Genomic DNA, 26,294 nt, shown 5'->3' on the forward strand with positions numbered 1-26,294 from the left:
GTTTTGTGGAACTAAGTATTCATTTTGTTGATAGAATGAATTCTGTGGTATAGAATCTTACTTTCTGTCACAAGGATCTATTTTGTCATGAAAATCTAGCTTGGAATATGCTATTCAGTTACCCCATTATATATTCTGTTGAAGTTTTGTTTTACATAATTCATTCTGTAAGTAACTTTACACATAACTGGTTTTGTTGTATGGATATTATACATTTGTGAGATAGAATGCTTGTTAAAATTTACAGAATGGAGTTTGTAATATAAAAAAATCCTTTTGTGCATAAAATGTATTTTATTCTCAGAAATAAGTCTTTTGTATATTTGTTTTGTATATTTTTTGAATATAGAATGTATTTTTATAGACAAAATGTGCTTCGGACAAACAGCACCCCATATATGCCTGCCCAGGTGTCTCTTTGTAGCACGTGACTGCAGCTCCTTCTATCTATATTATGCACTACATAACAGGGATTTCTCATTTTCTGCTAGAGAGACACGTTTGAATAACATCTGGAATGTTATGTCCTGCTCTCACAGGATTTTCTGCTCTGTGGCTCTTACTAAGCTGCTGGAGTCCCTCCCTCCCCCAGAGTACTGATATCATGATCTTTGGGCTTATGTTTACCCTTTGTCATTTGCAAAACAACTTGTTAAATATTAAAAAGAAACAGCCAGACTCACAAACACAGCCACTTTTTGCAGTTAACCCCCCAGCTCATCTCTTCCTGCTTTACAACCTACCCCCCAAGCCTGTAAATACTTGTTAGCGTACAAATGTTCCTGTATAGTTAACCACATAGACTAGTGCACACCTCTCATACTTCCCAAGCAATGCACCAATCAGCAACTTTGCCCTTCCAAGCTTCATAACCTGTGTCAGTGGACAACTAATTAGTTAATTTGTAAACGCTGTTTTGGGTTTTTAAAGTCTGACTTGAGCAGCAGCTGCTGACTGTGAAAGGGGCTATAACAACGCTCAGGCAAAATGTCCAAGCTTGTAGAGTGTGTCCCGAATTTCTCAGAGGGGAAGAACAAAGAGGTAAGTTCAAATCATTCTAAAAATGAAATTAGTACCTCACAGATACTCTTTTAAAGGGGTTGTTGACCTTTAGGTAAACTTTTTTTGTGTTTTTTTTTCATAATTTAGCAGTGTTTAGCTCTCCAGTTTGGTTTTTAAACCGCTATCTGGTTGCTAGGGTCTTATTTACATTAGCAACCAGGCAGTGGTTTAAATGAGAGACTGGAGTATGAAGAGGTAAGGTACTGAATAGGAAGTTGAATAACAATAAAATTGTAACCTTAACGGAGCAATAGTTTCTCGCTGCCGGGGTCAGTGGCCACTATTTGAAAAGTGATGAGTCAGATGAAGAAGACAAATAATTCATAAACTATAAAAAATAAAGACCAATTGCAAAGTTGCTAGGAATAAGACAATCTTTAACATACTAAAAGTAAACATAAAGGTGAACCACCACTTCTTTTCTTTGTTCATAAAATATTAATAACAATTAAATGTAATTACCGTGTTTCCATAAATGTCCCATGTATAGTGTCTTCAGATGAATATAGAATACCTACCTTTACGATTATTTCACAAAAGCAAGTGGTACAAGCCTAAAAGTAGTTTTTATTAGTTTCAATGGGGTAAGCTACACAAATACAAATGGTAGCATAGTAGCACTAATGGACTACACCTACATGGAGGTGCACCTACTCACCGCAACGCAGGGAAGGGCAGAAGCAAACACTTGTGAGTATGAGCCCTTACCCGAGCATTTCCATGGCTCAGTGCTGAATTTTTGTTGCCAGGGATTGTCTGAATAGCAGGAGGCAGCCTATTTGCCCTTTTCCAAGCTGAATAAATCTTCATATCTGTAAAACTGGAATAGGCTACATCAGAGGGGACTACACTGGCTGATATGTTCTGTATGTACCCATGGGTTTATGTACCTGCAGGTTTCAGGTCTTTGCAGAATCAAAAAATTAGGCTGACGCATCCAACTGAGTCTGATACAGATAGCTGCAGTTACTGAACTATAAGCTATAAGTAACAGTAAACCGTAATGTAATGGTGGCCTCTGGACTACTGAACCATGTTTGACACAGTGGAACTTTGCAACACCGGGAAGCCCCACAGTATCCTTTCCCACAACAAGCGCCATGTCTTCTTTATTTACTGGGCCCCTGAAAGGACTCCTGTTGTCTACCCCTGTGGTGGCCCTACTTATATTCCAGATATCTAATTAATGGGCAATAATCTGAAATCTAGGGGCATCCACAAAATGGTTAAAACTGTGCTCTGCATTCGCTAAATCTGGCCCTGTCTGTGGGTCCATTCATAGCATTCATGTAAGGTGTCAGTTCAGAAAACAATAGGGCTTTTTTTTTTTTTTGATATAGAGCACAGTTTGACGCAGTATATATATATATATATGTAACCCTTTCTTGGCACATTCACTTATATATGGGCTGTATTTTCAGGAGATGTGTGTTCTTCAAAGAATATTGATACTGGGAACAGCGCAGTGCCTCCACCTAGTGGACACTGAGGAACACACCTCTAGGGGATTTCCACTAGGAAATAATCACACACAGCTTTTGCAGAAATGTTAAACTTTATATAACTGTTGGAGTTGGAAGTTAACACTTTATGTATAACTGATTTTCCTGCTCTGAGGAACCCATGTAGTTTATCCACAGCTGGCACAGACAGTCTCTATAGATGCCCAATCCCCACTTGGATCCGGATAAACCACAACCCTTAGGTTAGTTCAGTCCCTTCCCCAAGAGCTCTTTAGTCCCCCCAGGTAGCGCTACCTGCCCCAGAGTACCTTCCCTGTATAAAGGTGGCTGCTCCCACGTAGCAGGCAAACGAGCAATACCTGTTCACAGCAGGGGACACACACAAGAGATACCACAGAGGACTGATTCCTTCCTGGCAGCCCAGCAGACTTTTTCCTTTCAAGTCTAACACACAATATGGCTGCTCACACTGTATCTCTTTCAATTCTGGCAAACAACAGCAGGGGCTCCCTTTATAAACTGCTGGGCCCGCCCCTAGATTTTTGGCTCCAAAGCTTAGGCACACCTCTCCCAGACGTGCACTGGGGCAGCCAGCCAACCGGATCCCTCCCCAGGCTGTAGCTAGGCTGGATGAGATCACAGACTGAGAAACAGGGGACAGGGTTCTCTGATCCCCTACATATATATATATATTTTTTTTTTCTTGTTGGCATTACAGAATGGCTGGTGAAAATGACACTTGTTGCTGTGTAAGCAGTTTAGTTGTATGAGTGTGCAAGCACTTCACTGCTTCTCCTGTTTCCCCCTGTATGCCATACATCGTTCCCTCTATATCCCGTACATAGGTTATAGATGCACTGGCTGCAGCAATCACCCAAACCGGTGGATGTCGTCTGCTGGATGTGGATCCTGGGGCTTCCACTAACCGCACCGTATACACCTTTGTTGGATCTCCTGAGGCAGTGGTAGAAGGGGCTCTGAATGCAGCACGTGTGGCCTTTCAAATGATTGACATGCGCAAGCACAAAGGTAGGCGTAAATATGCAAAGTGCAGCTGTAGTCATTTTAATGCTGTACTCTGCAAATCTGAATCTTGCTAGATTTAAATCTTTCATTTGGGCTATGAGGCACCCCACTTCCATCACTTCACACAGAAATGGAAAGATCATAATGGGCTGTTTAAGTCCTGCAGCTTTACCCTTGCTGCTCTGAATGTCATGTAATATATGGAACCCATAGGAGTTTCAGGGAGGCCCTGTAAGTCTGGGTCCTGTTGGTCTTTAAAAGAGAACATTATAGCATAGATGGCATATGACTGACCATATCACTAGTAGCACCTTATGTGTGGCTCTTGTGATACTAAATAAGAAATCTGGGTTGTATGAGAGCTGCACTTATATATTTGGGCATATAGTTTACTAAGCAAACTGACTGCTATAAACTATTACTTATCTTACTGTATATAGGTGATTATGTTTTGAAATTATGCATTAAGTGTTTTACTTTGTAAAACTTCTGTACTTTTTTAAATGTCTTGTATAGGTGAGCACCCACGTATGGGAGCACTGGATGTCTGTCCTTTTATCCCTGTCAGAAATGTCACAATGGAAGAGTGTGTGGCCTGTGCCAACCAGTTTGCTAAAAGACTGGCGAAGGAGCTACAAGTTCCAGGTAGGTGCGACTGGAATAACTTTATCATCCCTAGACGCTGGTAGTGTGACACTCTATATTTCTTGGCCAGTTTGCCCCATTAGACTTTCTTAATGCCTACCATAGATGGCATGCTAAAGTAATAAATTATAAACACAGGAACTATTTATTTTTTTAACTGTCTCCCAGGATAAAATCAATAAAAATAAATGTATGGTTACATAAGTAAGTAAGTTTATAATAGGCATTGTCCCTGGAACTTTTGGTCAGTTTAAATTTGTGAGGTGAAAATGGCATCTATACATGCCTAAAAATATTGTGCATGTAAAAAACTGAATGTGTTTGGTCCAACTTTCTTTCAGTGTATCTGTATGGAGAGGCTGCTCGCAGTGAAAGTCGTAGAACCCTGCCAGCTGTGAGGGCTGGTGAATATGAAGCTTTGGCCACTAAGGTATTAGAATGCAGTAAAATCCTCTGTGTCTGCATATTTTACTCTCCTGCAACAGTATGCGACTCTTATCTACCAGCAGGCGGCAGCATGAATTTGATGGTGTATTTTAGTTTTTATATTTTAGAAAATGCTTTTTTTTTTTTTTTTTTACCCCAGGCAAGCGCTTACAATTTACAACTTAAATTAACATTATCCCTTCGAAAAATAATAAGCAAAATGTTGGTACATTTCCCGAAGCAATCTATTTACTCTCCTATCCTCTTCTCAGCAATCTTTCTCCTCTACATGCAGATGGTGTGTAGGGTTTCCACCTGGTGGTAAGAATGATGCCAATGCTATTATTAGGACAGAAAAATAAATATTTGTTTTCTGTAAACGGTGGCAAGCGTTGTTTTATGTTGGGGTGGTAACAACCAATAGGTTAGTCTGAAGCTTACTTGGATGTAAGACTTTAAAAAGGCCTCTTTCCCCAGGCTACCTGTAGATTTTCCAGCTTATTATATACCGGTCAGTCTTACTATGACATACAAAACCATGCATAATGAAAAATAAAATTTGTTGTTAATTATTGGGGTAATAATGTATAAAGCAAAATATATATAGTGGATGATGGGGGGGGGGGGGGGAGTGGAAGTGTCTTCTGAGCTGGGCTCCTGTCATTACCTTATATAAAGAGAGAGACTGGGAAGACCAAAGCATTGGTTCCACAGACTTAACCCTTCCCTGCTTGTGACTTTTAAGGGAGAGAGAATATTTCTAAAACACATAAGCCTACCATTAAGTCTGGGCAGTCTCTCTTCATTTGTATGCTTGTAGCTAATATGCCTAGATCAGTTGCACTTTCATTGTACTTGTATATTTTACTTGGCCTTGGAGTTCTCCCACAGCCCCCCTTTTGTGTATCCTGTATTAAAGTAGGAATTGCTTCTTCCGATTCTTACTGTGCAGTAATATCCAAATGAGCCTACTAGTATTTATTACACTAGAACGCCACTTATAATGCCATGGTTTTACCTTTCGAGCACTGACTTTTATTCAACTTAATTCCTTATTGCCCTTTACCTTCAGCTGAAGAACCCAGAGTGGGCTCCTGACTTTGGTGACCCAGTCTTTGTCCCTAGCTGGGGTGCAACTGTGAGTGGAGCCCGCAAGTTCCTAATTGCTTACAACATCAATCTGTTGAGCACCAAAGAATTGGCTCATCGCATTGCTCTTAATATCCGCGAGGGTGGCCGTGGAAAGGATCAGGTGAGATGGGAAACTTATGGGGCATTAACTGTCAGACAAGTGTTTTGTTGGAATGAATGTATTTAAGGAGGAACATTATTGCTTTTATGTAATGATGGGACAGTAGGGTAGGATGGATTTGGAAGAGAATGCTAGGGGATATTCGCATGTCTTATGTAGAGCTATTCTCAACAACTTTTCCCTGCTGGTCTGCCTCTATGTCCAGCAACTAAAAACCATAGTATGGATTCAATTTTATTTTTTATTTTATAGATTTTTCCTTTAGGCCCTTTCCTCTTCACATTCCATTTTGATTTCAAAACTGTTGTCCCCTAATAACCAGATAACTTAAACTTCTTGCCTGAGAGCTGCAGCACAAAAAAGTACATGATCAAAAGGCATAAAAATGATGACAAATTGCGCAAATTAGAAAAAGTTAATACTGAGCTAAAAACAGAGAAATGTGACTTTCAAATACTTCCCCTAATTTTTCTTTAATATCTTCTTACTTGGCATTTGACTGCCACATTTTCCCATAGCCAGGACGTCTTCGGAAGATCCAAGCAATTGGATGGTTCCTTCAGGAAGAGAATTTGGCACAGGTGTCAACAAATCTATTGGATTTTGAAATAACCCCTCTGCATGTAGTATATGAAGAGGTGTGCAAGGATGCCAAGGTACCCCATCGTCTTTCTGTTTATTATATATAAATTCTCACTGCATATTTGCTGCTTAGGTCATTGAATTGCCCCTGGTAATGCAATACTTTAGGCATAGCATATGCAAATAAAAAAAAAACCTGCTGAGTCTGTACAGAGAAGCAGAGACATTCTTTAACTAGAACTACAGTAACATAGGTATGCCAGCTTTTTAATAAGCACAAACAGTATATTTAAGCTGTAACTTTAATTTGTATTTCAGGAAATGACCCTCCCTGTAATAGGTTCCCAGTTGGTGGGTTTAGTGCCCCTCCAGTCTCTTCTAGATTCCGCTGAGTTTTATATCCAGAAGGAGAAGCTGTTTGTACTTGAGGAGGAGCATAAAATCAGACTGGTACGAGACTCATTTCATCCTTCACTTAATCTTTTTGGTGGGAACATTCCCTCAGTCCTTGTCTGTCTTCACATAATTATGCTGGTGATGATGCCAACACATTACAGGTTTTATGGGCAAATTGTTATTTAGCATCCACTTTGCACCTAACTGCTAATAACCCACCTATAGCCAGAATTCTCTCAGATGGGCTGAGAAATACTCACCATATTAATTTGTTTCTTAAATATATTTATTTAATTTTGGGGCTTAAATTATAGGTTATTAACCGGCTTGGTCTGGACTCTTTGGCTCCATTTGATCCGCGACAAAGAATTATTGAGTAAGTACCCATAAGTTCCAAATAAACCTGTGTAACACTGCACAATACATAATTTTATAGATAAATTGTAACTTGTTTAGAAAGCCCACCTAAAGTTCTTTGCTGACCTTATTCCCTGAGATAGGAACCCCCAGCTACTCAACACCACAATTCTTCATAACTATTTTTGGCTATATCCTCTCTTGCTCTTCCGCTTCATGCATCTCTTTTCTTCTTTTCTAATGTGTGGTTTATTTCCTCCAATGTATCATTTATTCCCTCTCCCATGGCTTTTTAATGCTTCCTGCTTGCTTACTTTTTAATTCCCCTTATGATTCTTCTCCCCCCACCAATAATATCATGTTGTGACACGTGTTTGCTCCTCCTTTTAGGTACCTTGTCCAGGATGATCTTTCTGAGTCATCGTTGGTCACCCAGTCACTGAGGGGGTTTGTGCAGAGTGTGGGTGCTCGTAGTGCTACCCCGGGTGGTGGCTCTGTTGCTGCAGCTGTGTCTGCATTGGTGAGAAGCTAAAGCCTAGTGAATTAGTGTTCTGTATCTCCTTATTTCTGTTAACCAGTACTAGAACAGGTTTTTGCCAGGTTTCCTCACATAAAAAAAAAAATGTTTTTCTTTATTCAAGCATAGCCCAGATTAATGTTTTCTATTTGTAAAATCTTCCTGTTGTGAGTTTTTGCTCTATGAATATAGTTGGCCCAACAGGCCAAGCAAAGGTTATCCATTTTGACTAAACAAATAGACCATTGATGATTAGGTTGGATCTCTAGACAACCATTTTCAGTTCGGACTTTCAGTTTGAACACTCAACATTTGTGTTGTGCTTCTAATCCGCTGTCTATTTATTAGAGAGATGATTTTTAGTTCTTCTCTGGCAAATCTGTTCACACTTATGACCTTATTTTAATATCCCCTATGAGTGATCCCACTATGCATTGCTGTTTTCCTGCAGGGGGCAGCGCTGGGCTGCATGGTGGGCCAGATGACTTATGGTAAACGGCAGTTTGAGTCTTTGGATGGAGTGATGCGAGAATTGATTCCGCCATTCCATCATGCAGCCGACAAGTTGCTTGCTATGGTTGATGCAGATTCCAATGCATTTGGAAGTTACATGGTATGTGCAGCCTTACCTCCTTTTATATATCATTTTCTAACTTGTCAAACATTTGTATGGAATAAAGATTACAATTATATTTATATTGGGGGTTATGTAAAAAATAAAGTGCATAATATCTATCTGAACTTCCAAAAATTAATAATTTATATTTTATTTTTACCTGGACATTCCTGATTCGAAAGATTGGAAGGGAGCTAAAATAGTTTGTCTCTGATTACCGGGAACCAGTTCCCCCACCTCCTTTAGGCTTGCTGTGTAATGCAACTGTCCCTTAACTTGTTCTGTTGTTTAAAGATGGATTCTGGGGTCCCTCTGCTTCACAATGGAACAATTTTGTCTTCAAATCATGCTAATTGGTTGGTAGGATTACTATCCTGCTGTAATTTATTTTTTGTTTGTCTGTCTCCTCAGGCTGCTTTGAAGCTTCCCAAAAACACAGTGGAAGAGCAAGATAAGTGAGTTTATCTCTCTTAGAGCATGACATCACATACACGTTCCTATGTATCAGTCTAGCAATACAGTAAGGTGACCAGGGCTGCGATCAGAAACTTTGGGGCCCTGTAAAAGTTATTTATATGGGGGATCCCCCATGAACACAAGTGCACAAGTTTTGGCCACACTTGTGTGTGCAATATAAATGGATGATGATACTCTATAATAAGCAGTTCATAAAAAAGATCCATTGATTTAATGTGCTAATCAACAGTTGGTTTATTTGGGGGGGGGGGGTCGGTGGAGTTTGCCCTAAGTTTGAACCCTACTCTCCTTCGTGCTCTTTTGTTGCCATTGCTCAATATAGAAATTGCATACGTTTTTGTATAAGTCGCCTAAACTGTGTAAGTGTAGGGGCCCTATAACCAGGCATTCCCCTGCTGTAAATTTATGTTGAAAATACTCACAATTCAGAAAAATAGCTTCTGTTATAAGCAGCTGACATTACTCTATAATAAGCAGTTCGTATATAAACAGTTAAAATGAATAATGTGCTAATAAGTCAGTCAAGTCATTGGGGCCAGTGGAGTTGCCCCTCCTCTGTCTTTAGCGTGATACACAAGTTACACAATTTTTAAGGCAGTTTTTGCAGACGTTATGTAAATAGCATGAGATTTGACGTAACTTTATCCCTTACTTACACAATTTGCCTAATATTCCCAATGCAGCCAGGCCACCTTAACTGAAGTGGATTTTGCTGGGCCCGACACGACTGCAACCCCCGTTTTCCCCCGCTGATCATGGCCCTGAAGGTGACAGTGTGTAATAACGGGGGTGAACCTTAATAATAATTTGAATTAATTAAAACTTAAGGAAAACTATACTTCCAAACAATGCAGGTCTATAAAAAAATATATTACATAAAACAGCTCATATGTAAAATCATGCTTCATCTAAAATTATTTTCATAAAAATATACTTTTTTAGTATTATGTGCCTCTGGGCAACCCAAAATAAAAAATTAAGGGTCGCCTCCTGGGATCATACTATTCACAGCACACGTACAAATTAGGTTACATTAGCACATTAGTGGACAAAGTTCTGTCTTTTACTCCCACACTTCTACCTGTTACAGTTAGAGATGCATTATTCCGGTCAGGTGATCTCTGAAGGAGATGTATGTGTGTGTAAATCATGATAACATCAATTATAGAAAAACTCCTATGCTACACCATAAACAGGTGGCACCAAAACAAAAATGCTGTTTGCTCTTATTGGCAGCCGGGATTGACCAAGTATTTTTTTTTAATCCATTTCTTTGTGACAAACCGGTTACCTTTGAGACAGCAGATCTGCTGCAATTCCTGACTGGTTCATATTACCAGGAATCTGAGCTGCATGGCTTGTCTCTATCACACCCCAGTTTCTTGAAATAGCTGCTTATCTTATAAAGATGTATGGCTTAAGGTGGCCACACATGGACCAGTAAGAGCTGCCGATGATCTGAGTCAGTTTATTGGGTTTTCAGACAGGTTTACCCGACTGATATCTGGCTAAAAATCGGCAATATGTTCATTGGGCAGGTTTAAAAATTCCATTGGAACAAGGAGGGCATTGGCACATTAATGTATTCCAACAGCCTGTATCCCATCAATGTGATTTGATATTTTAGCTCATGGGCCAGACAATCCGATCTCACTAATTAGCTGATCTTTTTCTCTATTGGCCATCTTTTAAAGGGTCAACTTTTTTTTTTTTTTTTAATAAAGTGCCTGAATGTAAAAATGAAGCCCAAGTGGCAAAATAATGGTGTTTCCTGTGACAAGGAGAAGCATTGTTTAAGGCACCGATCCGCTTCTGCACTTCAGCCTCACAGAAGCTTTTTTTTGCAGCTGTAGCACCAGAGAAGTTTGCTATCCCTCTCCAAACCCTGCAATGACCCTTCAATAGACATCATATGTCATTAGGCTTCACCCTGGGCTGAGAGCAGGAAAAAGGTGTTAGTATTAGCAAAACAAGAGTATACAAGTATATTTTACTCCTTAGTCATTTTCATGTGCTCTCTCACAAAAGGACAAAGATCAGTTATAGAAGGACTTTCTGTTACATTCCAACCTTTTTTTTTTTCCAGGGCAGCAACCATATATTTTGCTCAGTTACTAAAAACTGGGTGTGAATGCCCCTTTTCGGATACTGTTTGCGCAATAGTAGGAGTGTGCATGTGATTCTTTGTCATGGTCCATTGTATAGCAATGTTACTAGCCTCCGCATAATATTTGCACTGTACATAAGGAAAGTCTGAGTGTTTCAAATGCTTGTAAAACCTGATTGTGCTGCAGTACAAGAGGGTCATGTATCTGTCATATTGTGCATACTTCTGAGCTTTCCCTGTGATCTGCACATACAGGCGTTCTGCTGCCCTACAGGAGGGACTAAAGGAAGCTGTTAAAGTGCCACTCTCTCTGGCAGAAAACATCAATAACTTATGGTACCCTCTGCTGGAAATGTCAAAGCATGGAAACATTGCTTGCAAATCTGACTTGCAGGTATCCACTACTAATAAGAGATCTTGTTCCACTTTTTTTTTGTTTTTTTTTAACCTCTAAAAATAACTTTCCCTTTGTGGTTATGAAGACACATATCCCACCTCCTATTGTCCTTTTGCAATTATGCAAATGCTTCCCATATACATATTTTTAACTAAAATTATAAAGTTCTTTAATAGTGAACTTGGAATCTGTTAAATCAAACAGTTCACCGCATTGCTTTAATGGTGGAGGCTGGTGCTGTTATAGAGTCAGATAACAGAATGAGGTTATATGAAGGCATGATTGGGGTTGTTCTATAAAATGTGCACACTCTATATCTATAATAATATACACAAAATGTATAGTGCTTGTAATCTTGGCTCAGGAAAGCGGATGCACTCCCTTCCGCACCCCTGTGTATCTAAACTGAAAAGTACAGGGTCCAAAAATACCTGCATTTGCAGTTTTCGGCCAGACCGCCACTGTGCTCAGTGTACCTGCACTCAAGTGGAAGTAGTACTTTTTCAGTGTAGATGTAGGGAGCTGATATGCTTCTTTTGAAAACACAGGCTAAAAGAACCGGAGCAAATGCTCTGTTTGCCCATTGCCTTATCCTATTCCATAAACCTCTCTAAAAAAGCTTTCTCCATCCTTGAATATTATTTCTGTCCTCAGGTAGCCGCCAAAGCATTAGAAACGGGAGTGTTTGGGGCTTACTTTAATGTCCTGATTAACCTACGGGAGATAAAGGATACTGAATTCAGAAGCCTGGTATGTCTAAACCATTTATGAGCATCACTGGAGCAAGAGGTTCTGCCCTAAAGTTACCACCGAGCACATAATAATGCATACATTTGTAATACTCATGAATCCTAGGCGTTCACTTGCCAAAGTTCATCAAAAATGTCTGAGTGTACATTAACATGTCAATCTCCCATTTTTACTAAGGTTCAATGCACCAGAATTTTCTTTTAAAAGCTAAGCTAGCGCATTTTTTTGTTTTTTTGGCACTAATTAATTAATAAGTATTATTCCTCCCCAATGGACTCGCGCATTTTTGCTGCTTGTATTTAAAATTAAAATCACATCTTGCCCACTATAAAATTTTCACATGCCACTTCCTAGGTTTGATAGAAATTGGCAAAAAGTGTGCTGTTTGGTAATAATTTTGGTTCTAATCTTATGCAAAACAGCAAAGACTATGTAGTGGGAATAGGCAATAACCTATGTGTGCCGAAAGTCAACTCACAGAAGTGATTACAGTATAATAAACTGGCTCTAGGTTTTTCTGGTGCAAGTCATTATTGCTGTCTATCGCAAACTTGATCCTAAAACCTTAGGGGGCTATTTGTCCTGATGTAAGGTAAAGCAGTCTCTATGATTCCATTAAGGCAAAGCTGAAATGGAAACTGCATTCTAGTTTAAATGTTAATATCTACAGTGATTCTTATGTGCATGTTCTACTATGGGCTGTTTTTGTTCTATTGAGTGCAGCTGGTTGTATTATTGTAATTGGGCCAGAAAGCCCATAGCATATGCAAAAAGACCTTTTGAGACTCATAGCTTTTGTCTGGCTTGTCTCCCAGTCTTTTATGTCATTCCAGGTGACACTAGTCATTCAGTATAACATAACTGCACCTGCTTGCTCTGCCATAGATGGTGAACGTTGCAATAATGGGCATGGGTTTATTTAGAAGACAGGCCAGAATGTGAGCCCATAGCTTTTACTAATGAGGTCCTGAAAAGTCCAATACACTTAGCTGCTGCCAGTGTCAGACTGGGCCACAGGGATATCAGGAAAATTCCCGGTGGGCCCAGGTATCAGTGGGACCTCCTGCTTCTAGCCATTTGGCCTAATTCATGGTTATTACTTATTTTTCTATGGGAATAAAACAGCTAAATTTATAGAAGAATATATTATAATATATAAAGATAATAAAAACTAGGAAAATATAGAGACTGTAGAGTAAGAAATGGATGAAAAATAGTTTGGAGGGTGGGCCCATGGTCTAAGGTTTTCTGGTGGGCCCCTGGCATCCCAGTCCGACACTGGCTGCTGCATGGCCAGAACAATACACATGTAAAGAAGGGGTGGTGGGCAATGGCCAACTAAGTTCTTATTTTGGACAACTAACAATGTCAATGTGGTTGTCATTCAGACCCCCAAGACACAAACCAGCTGTTGCAGAATCCAGTTGCAAGTGATAATACTGGCTTCAAAGACCATTTCATGCAGTTCTAACTGCTATACATGTCCCTGTTGGATATAGTTTGCTCAAGAGAAAGGCAATTTATACTTCCTGCAGACTAAAAAGCATTCAGTTTTGTACATGCTACTACCAGGAGTGGTGATATGGTAAGAAGCCCAGCTGCCTAAAGAGTAAGAGCAATTGGTAGAATATGCCTGGTGTATTGCTATCGCTTAAAATCTATCCAGAAACAAGTTTTAAAACATGTTTGAACTTGTAAATATTTCCTTGGCAATTGTAACAGCACGTTGAGTCATATTTAAAGGGTTGGGGGCTGTTCAGAAAATATTTTTCTACTTGGTAACAGTATGGTGAACGTAGTTATCAAAGGGAAATTTTAACACTACAGAAACACATTGATTATAGTAAAGAGCACACATAGCACTGGGACATTACATTTATGATAATAGGAGCTACTTTCCACTCAATGAAACACTGCTCAGTAAAAATTTTCCCCATCTCTCCAGAGCCAGATGATCATCTGTTTAGAATCCTGACTGCCCTTTATACATATAGCAAAACTTTTCTCCAACCCTACTTTGTATCCACCTATCCCCTAGTATGCCATGCCCAGTTCACAAAAACACACACCTTTTTACATGGTTGGAATGGCAAACATGTGGCCCCCACATTTTGAGACAGACATAGTGTTGGGCCCTCTAGGACCTCATGACATGACATGTCTGTGTTGGTTCCCTAGCATTTTATGACAGACACTGTGGTGGCTAAGGTTGCCATCTAGCCGGAAAATAAATACCCCCCCTCCTTTTTTTTTTTCTTCAAAAAAAGTTGGCAACAAAGCATTTCTTTAACCGACACAGCGGCAGGGCCGGAACTAGGGGTAGGCAGAAGAGGCAGCTGCCTAGGGCACAATGATTGGGGGGCACCAGGCAGGAGCCTCTCCTACTTACCCCTAGTCCGCTCTCTTAGTCTTTGACCCCCTGCCGCTTGGCACTATCGCATTGCGGTTGCCTAGGGTGCCCGGTTGGCTTGGCCTACCCCTGCACAGTGGTGCCCCCCAGAACATTTATGGCAGACACAGTGGTTACATACCCCATAACATAAAAGCTGTTATCTTTGTGTCTGTGCTGAATAAAGTATAGTGCCCATACATGGGCTGATAAGCTGCCAAATCGGTCTAAAGGTGCCCATACATGTTAAGATCCGCTTGCTTGGTGAGGTCGCCAAGTGAGCGGATCTTCTCCTAATATCCCCACCTATGGGTGGGAGATATCGGGAAAATGTAGGCTAATTCGATCCCTGGGGCCAAACGATCGAATTCTAACGGCGGCAAGGGCACAGTCGGTTCAGGGACCGCATCAATGAGCCGATGCGGTCCCCGCTCCGATTAAATCTTTTAACTTGCCCGATCGATATCTGGCCAATTTCAGGCCAGACATTGGTTGGGTATGGCCGTCATTTCTGCCCCTACATGGGCCGATAAGCTGCTGAATCGGTCCAAGGGACAGATATCGGCAGCTACAATCGGCCCGTGTATGGCCACCTTAAAGGACATGTAAAGCCTACATTTGCTTACAATGTATATCAGTTGGGCATGTCTCCCCCACCCAAATGGCATAATTTGTACTGTATATATCCCCTCCACTTCCCAGCACCATTAAATTTTCCTAAAGCAAATAGCAGTTTTCACCCGGTGGCCATTTTTCCTCTGATACATAAGCAGATACATTTAAATCTGCAAGCAGCATACACACACTCACACTCAGCATACATTTCATCAAGAATACAGGCCTGCCCTAGACATAACTGTTTTTGATAAAAGTTCTGCTTTGTTTGAGCTGAGCTCAGGAGAGCTGGTTGGGAGAAAAAAATTAAAGCAGACAGCTAGAGCTGAGTTTCAATGGGAACCAGCAATGCCATCTCTTTACTGGCTGCTAGACTGGGGGGCGTGTTTAGTAATCTGAGTTTAGAACAACTGAGCATGCCCACAAGCCAACAGCCAAAGCAAATTCCTGAGGGAGGGGGCCGAGTGGGTTACAGGAGGAGAAGCAAATTGAAGTGATAAAGGGGATGCTGCAGCCTTACTATTAACCTCTGGAAAACCAGTGTGGCAGGTATTGAAAGATTTCAAAGAGGCTGTTTGCTGATTAAATTTTTGTGTATGGGGTTTGCATGTCCTTTAAGGGACTGATATAGGCAGCTAGAATCATCCCATGTATGGCCACCTTTACACCTAAGCAGCAACATGTCTGCCTGACTGATGTATGGTAACAGAGGAGTATCAGCAAGCCAAATATGCACATTATGTGAAAACAAAATGGGCAGCTGGGGAGTAGGAATAGAGGCTTTTTTAATTATACTTGCTTTTGCTACATTTAGTTATTTTATAATGTTTACTCTTTTTCTCTAAACAGACTGAAAAGAGAGTTGCCCAGCTGCTGGATGAGGCAAAAACAAGTGCACAGTCTGTGCTCCAAGTGTGCGAGGGACGGAGTTGAATGTGACACAAGGATACCATAATAAATTCGCTCTATCACTTTGTCAGTGCTCAGTATTACTTTTCCATTTGCTTGTTGGTTCTGGTGAATCTGCTTTACCTGTGATGAAACAAATCTGCCCTGAGGGGTGCCCTACCTTACTGTTGCTTAGTTCTTTCTATTTAATATGACCGTCAATTTCTGGGCTCTCTTTGTATATGTGATTCCTATTCACAGAGGGGGAGGTTAGCTGAGGGATATTTGCATGTGATATTTGCATGGATACAGGGCTCCCACCTGCCTTTACCCCCTCCCCTTGGTCCCTCCCAAACTTGTTTTCCTATAAGTGGAACTGACTTCTGTGTGAGGCACAGTCAGCTGATCTGAACTCCTGGGCTCCAGTGTGTGGTATGTATTGTGTGCATTGGCAACTGGTGTAACTGGTGTGTGGGTGTGTATAAGTCACATGCATAGAAGGTTCTGCTGGTTTCTGTATATGTGTAGCGTTTCTCTTCCCATAACCAGTTTTATTAGAGGGTGGGTAGATCATGTGCCCCCGCTGTATATGTCAATAATGTACCTTTTGTGCAGATACACCGCAGCCAACAGCAGCCTTTGTATATCCCTTTCTTTTACAGTTTAGCTGAAGTTCTCTTCCAGGTTTGTTAATTGGCTGTTTTTTGCTATGTTGTTTCAGAACTCTGAACCAGCAGCACAAAGCATATAAAGAGCCACAGATGTACTGTTTTTATTTGCAGCTTCATTTATACAATACTTTGAAGTTGCTGAAAATGATTAATGTATAGGGGAAAGTTGCTTACAGTTGCATTGGTATTGGCAAAAACAGCTGTTGGGCTAGATTGTGTTGCACCTATTCTCACCCACCCCCAGCTTCCAAGCTGATACCTTTGTATATTCTGCATATCAGTAAACACCCTTCTGTGGATGGAGCTTTATTACCTCCAGGCTTTTTATACTGTTACATATTTTGTTCCTTGCTACACTCTGGAATAGCTTGAAATTCTAGTTTCTTATGTTCTTGTGTAAATGACATTCTTGAAACTGAGGGTCAATCAGTGCTCCGTGTGATGAGCCCTTCCCTTTCGCACCCTAGTACAAACAGTACTAAAATGTAAAGGCCTGCCCTAGGCAACTCTATTTACTTATGTGAAGTTAGTAAAGCATGCGACTGCACTGCTACAATATATGGTCTGGCTTTTGGCTGAAAAGCAAAAGAGAAACTTTTAAAACGTTAACATTCTCGATTTTGTAGTGCTACACTTCTGTGTTAGCTAAGGAGCTATAGGAATGCCAGTGGTTATATTTCTGCTATACTACCAGCTGAGATAAGTATCTTTTTAAATAAGAGATCTCTCACTTTAACTTATGTTGCTAGCTCATCAATCAGTACACCGTAACCCCCATTTTTGGGGTCTAATTTATATAGTGCTTTCCCCCCGTGGGCCTCAAGTCGCTTTACAGCAAATAAGGTAGCCATTATAGGCGCACTAATGGGTTATTTAATAAAAGACACTAAGTTTGCTCAGGAGCATTAACCCATAGCAACCCATCAGCAGGTAAAATGTATTGGTCACCTGTTTAAAAGCATACATTGTATTGATTGCTATGCGTTATCACTTCTAATTATGTATGGGGGTAAGTATGCTGGGACACCAAGTGATTAAGTGTTTAGGGTCACAAAGAGTTGCCCGAGGGAATAAAGCCAGGGTCTCTAGCATGAGATTTCACTTCAAAGACTGATAACTTAACCTCTAGGCCAACTCATCCTCCATATATATATATATATATATATATATTTTTATAAGCCCTGTGAGTGTGGGATATTTTCATTTCTGCAATATTATATATATATATATATATATATATATATATATATATAATATTGCAGAAATGAAAATATCCCACACTCACAGGGCTTATAAAAATAAAAAACTTTTATTGGCAAGTGACTATCGTTTCGGCTGACACAGCAGCCTTTCTCAAAGTGAATGTGTAGCAAACAAATCCCCCAATTAAACCTTACAGTGGTGCCAAAACCAGTATGACATCATCAAGTGGGAGTGTGTTACAATAAGTTGTCCAGTAAACAAAAAGCATGAAAAATAAAAAGTAAAAATAAAACAGAAACTGAGCTAAAGGATAAAGAATAGACAGTGAAGTGAGTTTAAATATACCCAGTGCAAGCGAAAAGAAACGCTAGTACCAACATGTACTGAACTGCAACTCACACCCTAAGGTCCAACATATATGTTGCAAGCGGGCAAAAAACAATAGAGGGGCTAGAGACCAGGCTGTAGTATATACCCGGAGAAGGATTGGGGACTTAGATGGCCACACAGAGGGGAGATTGAACATAAGCATCATTGATACCGGCCGCGCTTATCAGCGCGCATCAGGGCTGCAGCATAAGTCTGGAAAGAAGTGGTAGCACAAGGGAGGAGTTGATCGTTATCGCAAAAAAATACCGGTCGGGCTTGTCAGCGCGTGTCAGTCAAAGCACGGCCGATTAGAGGGCAGCACATTAAAGTCACCTCGAGGACAGCTAGTGTCACGTATGAATATGGAATCTGCCCCAACGCCCACTGCATCAATATGGATCACAAAGTATACTGTCCTGATTGAGGGTATAGTTACATAGTGCAGTGCCAGGTACTAGTAAATGGTAAAAGGGGATTTATTGGAATCGGCTGCAAGTAATACAATAATTTAATAAATCAGATCCAAAGGCCCTGCTCGCAAGAGTATACAATCTCTAAAGTGTTAGGGTACAGTTGAAACATAAGGAACATGAAAGCAATTGGTGACTTATGATAAGCTGATATCTGATCAGTGAAGATACATTAAATATGCTTCTTTTAGCTGTTCCCAAATCTATGAAAGATCAGAGGTAGGTTCGTAAATATAGGGCCAGGGATAAAGAAGACTGAGAAAATAAAGGAGCCCTTTAGATTTGTCTTATTTACTTGTAGTGACGAGCGAATCTGTTCCGTTTCGCTTCGCCGAAAAATTCATGAATCTTTCAAAAGATCCGCGAAATGGCGAAAAATTAGCGAAACGGCGAAAATGTCGTGCGACAAAAAAATTGTCGCACGCGGCTATTATTTTGTCGCGCGGCTATTGTTTTGTCGCACGCGGCTATTGTTTCGTCGCCCGCGACTATTGTTTTGTCGCACGGCTAGTGTTTCGTCGCACGCGGCTATTGTTTCGTTGCCCGCGACTATTGTTTTGTCGCACGGCTAGTGTTTTGTCGCACGCGGCTATTATTTCGTCGCGCGGCTATTGTTTCGTCGCCCGCGGCTATTGTTTTGTCGCCCGCGGCTATTGTTTTGTTGCACGGCTATTGTTTCGTCGCCCGCGGCTATTATTTTGTCGCACGGCTATTGTTTCGTCGCCCGCGACTATTCTTTTTTGACGCCGGCGACAATTTTTGGACGTGCGGCGAATTGTTCCGCGCCGAAATTTTTCATCCATTTCGCGAAACAATCCGCCAATGGCGAAACGCGGAAATTCGCCACGAATCCATGCCTGGCGAAACTTTTCGCCCATCACTATTTACTTGCACTTCACCTTAGGGCACATATGTCAAACACAATGCCCACCTGGCTGTTTTATGTGGCCATTGGTCAGTGTGTCTGACCATCCAGCCTGATCAATTTCCATTTTTCTCACATAGTAACTAAGACTTAGGGGCACATTTACTAACCCACGAACGGGTCGAAATGAGTCCGATTGCGTTTTTTTCGTAATGATCGGTATTTTGCGATTTTTTCGGCGTCTTTACGAATTTTTCGTTACCAATACGATTTTTGCGTAAAAACGCGAGTTTTTCGTAGCCATTACGAAAGTTGCGTAAAATCTGGCGATTTTTCGTAGCGTTAAAACTTGCGCAAAAAGTTGCACTTTTTTCGTAGCGTTAAAACTTACGCGAAACTTCGCACCTTTTAAGTTTTAACGCTACGAAAAAGGCGCAACTTTTCGCGTAAGTTTAAATGCTACGAAAAAATCGGGCGATTTTACGCAACTTTCGTAATGGCTACGAAAAACTCGCGTTTTTACGCAAAAATCGTATTGGTAACGAAAAATTCGTAAAGACGCCGAAAAAATCGCAAAAAATACGAAAAAGTCGCAAAATGTTCGTTTTCAAGTCGGAACTTTTCCAATTCGGGTCGGATTCGTGGGTTAGTAAATCAGCCCCTTAGTATCTTACTAAGTATCTTAATAAAAAATTCAGCCTGCGACTTATCCTGTGTTTTAGAGTTCTACACCCCTGCCTTAGGGCAATACAAAAAGTTATCTTAACTCTTAGGGCTCTGGCACACGGGGAAATTAGTCGCCCGTGAACAGGGAGTTTTGCTGCGGGCGACTAATCTCCCCGTGTGCCAGAGCCCTTATAGAAAACACACTCCGCTTCAATCACACACAGCTTTGTGGGTCAAGGGCATACCCCTTTTCTGAAGGTATAAATTGTGCTCAGGGTGCCTTATACAGTAATTACTCAAGTGACCAATATCAGTGATTAGATTTTGTATTCAGATTGCTTACTCCATTCCCTAAAAGAAACATTAATTGTATGCTGTGTTGCCATTGCATATAGAAACAGCCCCTCTTGGAACAACATTGCAGCTTTATCGTGTATGTACAGTGTGTATTAGGGTGTGTCATTCCTTGTGATAACTTTGACGCAGGTTTGTTTGCTCGCAGTCAGTGTAACTGGATCTGCAGCATTCTGACCATGGGGACAACAATGTTTAGGAAACCTGTTTTTATAACAGTTGGCCTTCTAAACTATAAGGATTTCCCAGCAGCTGGATTGGGCATATTGACATTATAATGTCCAGTTAATCTGAACTACATAGAAGTGAATAATTCTTCCTTTGTGAGTATAAAACAAAGGGGATGGGGAGCTGCTTACTTAACAGATTCAGACTGGCAGACAATTTGGACTGCTGGCAACAAAGAGATCTTCTAGAGCAGCCAATCAGTTCCTTTGACCAAAGTGTGATATGGATAATGATCATGGGTCAAGGATGTCAGTGGGAAGTGTCCCATATGGCTTTGCCATGTACATGCTGTAAACCAGGGATCCCCAACCTTTTATACCCATGAGCCACATTCAAATGGAAAAAGTTTTGGAGAGCAACACAAGCATGCAAAAAGTTCCTAGAGGTGCCAATAAGAGCTATAATTAGCTATTTGATAGCCCCTTTGTTGACTGGAAACCTACAGAAGACTCTGGCAATTACACTGGGTTTTTATGCAACCAAAACTTGCCTCCTATCCAGATATTCAAAAATACGCACCTGGTTTGAGGCCACTGAGAGCAACATCCAAGGGGTTTGGGAATAACATGTTCCTCACGAGCCACTGGTTGGGGATCACTGCTGTAAACCCCCAAATACTTTTTTTCTTAATAAAAGAAAATCTAATTCTTTGCAACTTTGCAATGCACATTTTCAGTTTTTCAAGTGATTCCTTAATGTAATTGCTGTTAAATGGACAGGTGCACCTTTCAGTTTTTTTGTACTGCTGGTTCTGACTATTAAAACAATGTAGCAGAAGCCAGTCAATTATGAAGCTTGATTAAGACATTACACTCTGCTACAATGTACTAAAATTAATGTGTATTAGAGTTACTTGAAATTAAATGTTTTATTAGGCAAAATTTTATTTTTTGGCTTATACCCCCTGTTTATCACATACCACAGTCATTATGCAAAGTGAGCCCTAGAGGACGCTGCTTAGCTACTGCATCTGCAACCATGGTGCTTATTTATATCAGTTTTATGAGATTTTCTAAACAAAAGCACAGTTGTGTATTAGTATTACTTAAATGTATATGTAGTGATGAGCAAATGTTTTCGCCAGGCATGGATTCGCTGCAAAATTCCACATTTCGCCATTGGCAATTTGCAAAACTGCTTTGAGAATTCACCACAACAGAAAATTAAAAAGTAGTGGTCGCATCAAAAAAGTCTGTGTCAAAAAAAGTCATGTGGTAGCCGCATTTTGTGAGTTTTTTTACCATCTCGCAAATTTTTCAGCAGTTTTTCTTATTTTTGACAAAGCAAAAAGCAACAGATTCGCTGATTGCTATGTATATGTCACAAGTAAAATAGTATAACAGAAAGGAAGGAAAAATTAGTCTCATAAAGGCAAAAAAACCCCAAAAGGGTTGGGCTTTATATGAAAGTGGGTAAAAATTTGGATTCGTTGGGGGACTGTTAAGATGAAACTGGTGGTTTTAGAGCAGAACAGGGCCATGGTCTCATTTCTTCTGCCTTTGAAAATGTCAGTGTTGGGCGGTGCAACTGTAGCTGCATTGTTCACACCTCAGGCTGTAATCACCCACATTGTTCACTTCTTCACACCTCAAACAGACTGTAGGAACAGTGCCAGCATTGTATCACTGTATGTACTGTGTATGGCACACACAGGCAGCATAGGACAGAGAGAGCATGGCACACACAGGCAGGGTAGGTCAGGTAGAGTATGGCACACACAGGCAGCATAGGGCAGGCAGAGTATGGCACACACAGGCAGCATAGGGCAGGCAGACGTATGGCACACACAGGCAGCCCTGTCTGCCCTATGCTGCCTGTAGGAGGTGAACCTGGCAGAGGTTTGTTCTGGAAGTTTGTTAGTAGTTGGAAATAGCCATTAAATGGTCCCTAAGGTGTGTAATTATGTGCTGGGGGTTGCTGTGCTATCCACAGGGGAGAAGGAAGCATATATATTTAAGGGTGTGTCTTAATATAACATAATATAATTCTTTCACATATAAATGATGGTTGATATCCCCGCAGTGAGCACCAACCATTTGGGTTTTTGCTGCACTACCACCATTAATGTGGGCATGGTTTTGTGATAACATGGGTGTGGTATGAAGTGGATGCAGTTTAAAAAGGGGGAGTGGTCAAAACTGGCTTCCATTAGCGGCCCTCGACTATGTATGCTAGAGAAATGTATGTATGCTAGCGGCCCTCGGCACCACAGAAGTTGGACAGCACTGACTTAGATGATTGCACATCTAGTACCTACTTGGAAAAGAGCCTCCCCTGTATGAGTGCCTTTATAGTTTGTTTATTGATATAATCCTTTCCTCACAGTGATCTTTGCTTTTTTCTGTTTTTTTTTTTTAAGATTCTTCATCATGTGGAACCCAAATCAAGGTTAGTGATCCAGGACCCTGATTCCTAAAATCTCTGCAGAGCCTGCAGGCTGAATGTCACTGGATTATATAATTAAAAAATAATTATTGTTGCATAGAATATGTCCTTTATGTTTATATCTACATTTTTTCCTCTAAGGGGGCCCTTTGATACCTGAGTCCACAATAAACGCCCTTTCTGCATTATCTTAAACCCACTACTACTACAGCGAACATTAGCACAGTGCATATGTAGCATGCATACAGTATATTACCATATATCAGAATTTATCCCGTTCCCAACCCATCATGCTATATCCAAGTCAATTCAAATTTTATTGTCATCTCATCTGCGTATCAACATACACAATGGGACTCCTCACCACAACCAATACATCAAGTACATAAAATTGTGCATAATTTGTGTATTATTATGCAAATAAGCAGATTTATTTTCGTTTTACCCCCATTATTTATAAATTATAATAAAAACAAACTAATATATAAACTAATAATATAGAAAGCAGTATATATGTGTAGAGATAATCATTAAAGACAAAAAATGAAGGGCCCAGTTCCCAAACTATTTGCTAACTCTTTGTGTCTGACACTCTACACAACTTATTTTATTACAGGAACCCCCTATGGGCAGCCTCCTTGCCCTCCACCAGGTGGCTGTGCCCCCCCTCCAGGGCCCTACCCTCCTGGCAGCCAACCATACCCTGGATACCCCGGTCCTGCTCCTCCCCCTCCAGCAGGCGGCTATCCAGGTGGGTGCCCTCCTCCTCACAACCCTCAAGGTCATGGGCATCATGGGCATCACGGACATCACGAGCATCATGGACATCACGGGCATCATGGACACCACCCACATGGGCAAATACCTCCAGGCCCCCCTCAATACCCAACTGGATATCCAGCTGGCTGTGACCCCCATGGTGGCCACCATGGCAAGCACAAGAAGCACAAACACCATAAACATGGTCATGGAAAGGTTAGTATTAATAGTATAAATTACAGGTACCTCCTGCATTTTGTAAGACAAATAGCAACAATTTATTAGATTCTATTGAATGAGACCTACATTGATGGGTTTCCTTATAGACTACAATGTAGTTTTCATAAGACAGAACAGACATTGTTTCCTCAAATAATATAATAAAGTTTCCCAAGTGCAATGCTTGAACCTTGTGTGTGTTTGTGTGCATAGTACCTGTTTGTGTGCATAGTATCTGGCAGTACAAACATACCGGCTTACCAGCAATATACTTAGGCAGACCCCAAACTAATAGCACAGTAGATTGGGTTCCTTATTGTTCTTATGCTCCTGGCTAGGTGCCCGTTTAGTGGCCTTGTATAGCAACTGCCCACATTTGTCAAATCAATACTAGATTCATGTCTGAATGCTTTCCCGATAAAGTGTCATCCAATGTATAGACTTATCAATATAAAAAATAATTTTTACTCTGTAATCCTCATTTGTTAATTTATTGTAAGACCCCAGTTCATTATAAATGAATGTAAAGATCTAACTTGTTGGCACTATATAAATAGATCATGCTGATTATGACATGTCTTCTGAAATGTCTTCTTCCTTTTCTTTTCTCCCTTGTAGCATGGCAGTGGCTCCAGCTCTGATTCAGACTGATAGATGGTTGACAAGTGAAGATGGAGTCAAATGTTCATTTTATATGCCATCACATATAATCCCCACACTCCTGTCCCAATGCATATATATCATTATTACTATCTACATTCCCTGTCTATTCTTACCTACCTCTTATATGCTCAGTGCTGTGAATTGAATAAATTCCCTGATATTGGTCTGGTGATTTCCTGCTGCATTTGTATTACACAGAAAGGTCATATGGGCAGAAATAAAAATCTCTAAAGCACTATGTTTGATGTATGTTTGTGAGTCTTTATTCATTCTGTACAACATATAACAACATTTAAATTAAATGTCTTAGATGGATTATTGGTCATTTCTTGAATAAAACATTTAGCTAGTTGCAGGGTATTGCTAAGCTCAGTACTGGGAAACTCCGTTATCAGTGCAGTTTCCTGGGCTGCACTGATTGCAATTAAAGGAAAACTATACCCCCAAACAATGTAGGTCTCTACAAAAGTATATTGCATAAACAAGCTCATATGTAAAACCCTGCCTCATTTAAATAAATAATTTACATAAAAATATACTTTTTTAGTAGTATGTTCTCATACTTCCCAACTGTACCGATTTTCACGGGACCCAATTTTAACAGCTTCGCCCGCAGTCCCGGATTTTTACTGAAAAGTCCCTCATTCCCCTTTGATCTCCTGCACCAAACGCCAAAAAAGATACAAAGCTTCTCAAACTTAATTTGGTAAGTAGGCTTTTGGCAGACACCTGCACTGAGATACAATTGTATCTAATAAGCTAAATAGGTCTCTTGAGGGAACTGAGACTTGCAGCTTTAAGGACAATTTCACCTTCATTAGCAAAACTGTAATAACACATAAAACAAGACCCCAAAACCCCCCAAAATGTGTTCAAACTTTACATAACCTGGCAAGTTTTGTAAAATGGGAGTGGTATTTATGTGGTGTGGTCATAAAATTGGCGTGGTATTTTCACCGCGCTATGCATGGTATCTCTTTTTGTTGGGAGGTATGTGTGCTATTGAAAATTACCATTTTAAGAATTAAGGGCCGCCTCCGGGATCACAGGATTTACAGTGCACACCAATATACCAAGGCACACATACATGCTAGGCCCCATCAGCCAATTAATGGACATAGTTCTGCCTTTTGCTTCCCCACTACTTCCTGTTACAGTTAGAGCTACATCATTTCCTGTCAGGTGATCTCTGAGGGAGCACACAGCCCATCAGTAAAAAGTGGATCAAGGGAAAGGATGTAAAAGGACAATATTTACTGATATATATATTCCAGTTTGGTGAGATTCTTTAATAGGTCACTTAACATGATATAATCTTGGTTAAGTATTCATTCTGGGGGTATATCCTTTAAATAGAATGTAATCAGTGTATCCCCTACAACAGATTTTTTTTTTTTTTTTAGAATTGTAACTCTATTCTTATCTTAGGAGTGTAAGCTTATTCTTAAAAGCATGACGAATAAAGAAAAACGGGGAA

At 40.4% G+C, this 26,294-nt stretch overlaps 1 protein-coding gene across 2 annotated transcripts; it reads left to right on the top strand.

Annotated features, from left to right (window-relative positions):
* Positions 1–774: 774 nt before the first annotated feature.
* On the top strand, positions 775–25,055 carry ftcd (formimidoyltransferase cyclodeaminase). Of its 2 annotated transcripts, XM_018097084.2 has the most exons (17): positions 775–1,041; positions 3,371–3,554; positions 4,068–4,196; positions 4,538–4,626; positions 5,695–5,874; positions 6,393–6,530; positions 6,775–6,906; positions 7,167–7,228; positions 7,600–7,729; positions 8,178–8,339; positions 8,754–8,797; positions 11,182–11,320; positions 11,978–12,073; positions 15,927–16,397; positions 23,151–23,179; positions 23,793–24,151; positions 24,773–25,055. In XM_018097084.2, exons 1-14 carry the CDS (start codon positions 988–990, stop codon positions 16,008–16,010), a joined length of 1,623 nt encoding a protein of 540 aa, XP_017952573.2. In that variant the 5' UTR covers positions 775–987; the 3' UTR covers positions 16,011–16,397; positions 23,151–23,179; positions 23,793–24,151; positions 24,773–25,055. The 2 variants fall into 2 exon arrangements, with proteins under 2 accessions (XP_017952573.2, NP_001006855.1); NM_001006854.1 differs by lacking the exons at positions 23,151–23,179; positions 23,793–24,151; positions 24,773–25,055 and having other exon boundaries at positions 967–1,041; positions 15,927–17,074.
* Positions 25,056–26,294: the final 1,239 nt, after the last annotated feature.

This window comes from Xenopus tropicalis, chromosome 9, assembly GCF_000004195.4.
Source record: "Xenopus tropicalis strain Nigerian chromosome 9, UCB_Xtro_10.0, whole genome shotgun sequence".
In the NCBI taxonomy this organism is placed as follows: domain Eukaryota; kingdom Metazoa; phylum Chordata; class Amphibia; order Anura; family Pipidae; genus Xenopus; species Xenopus tropicalis.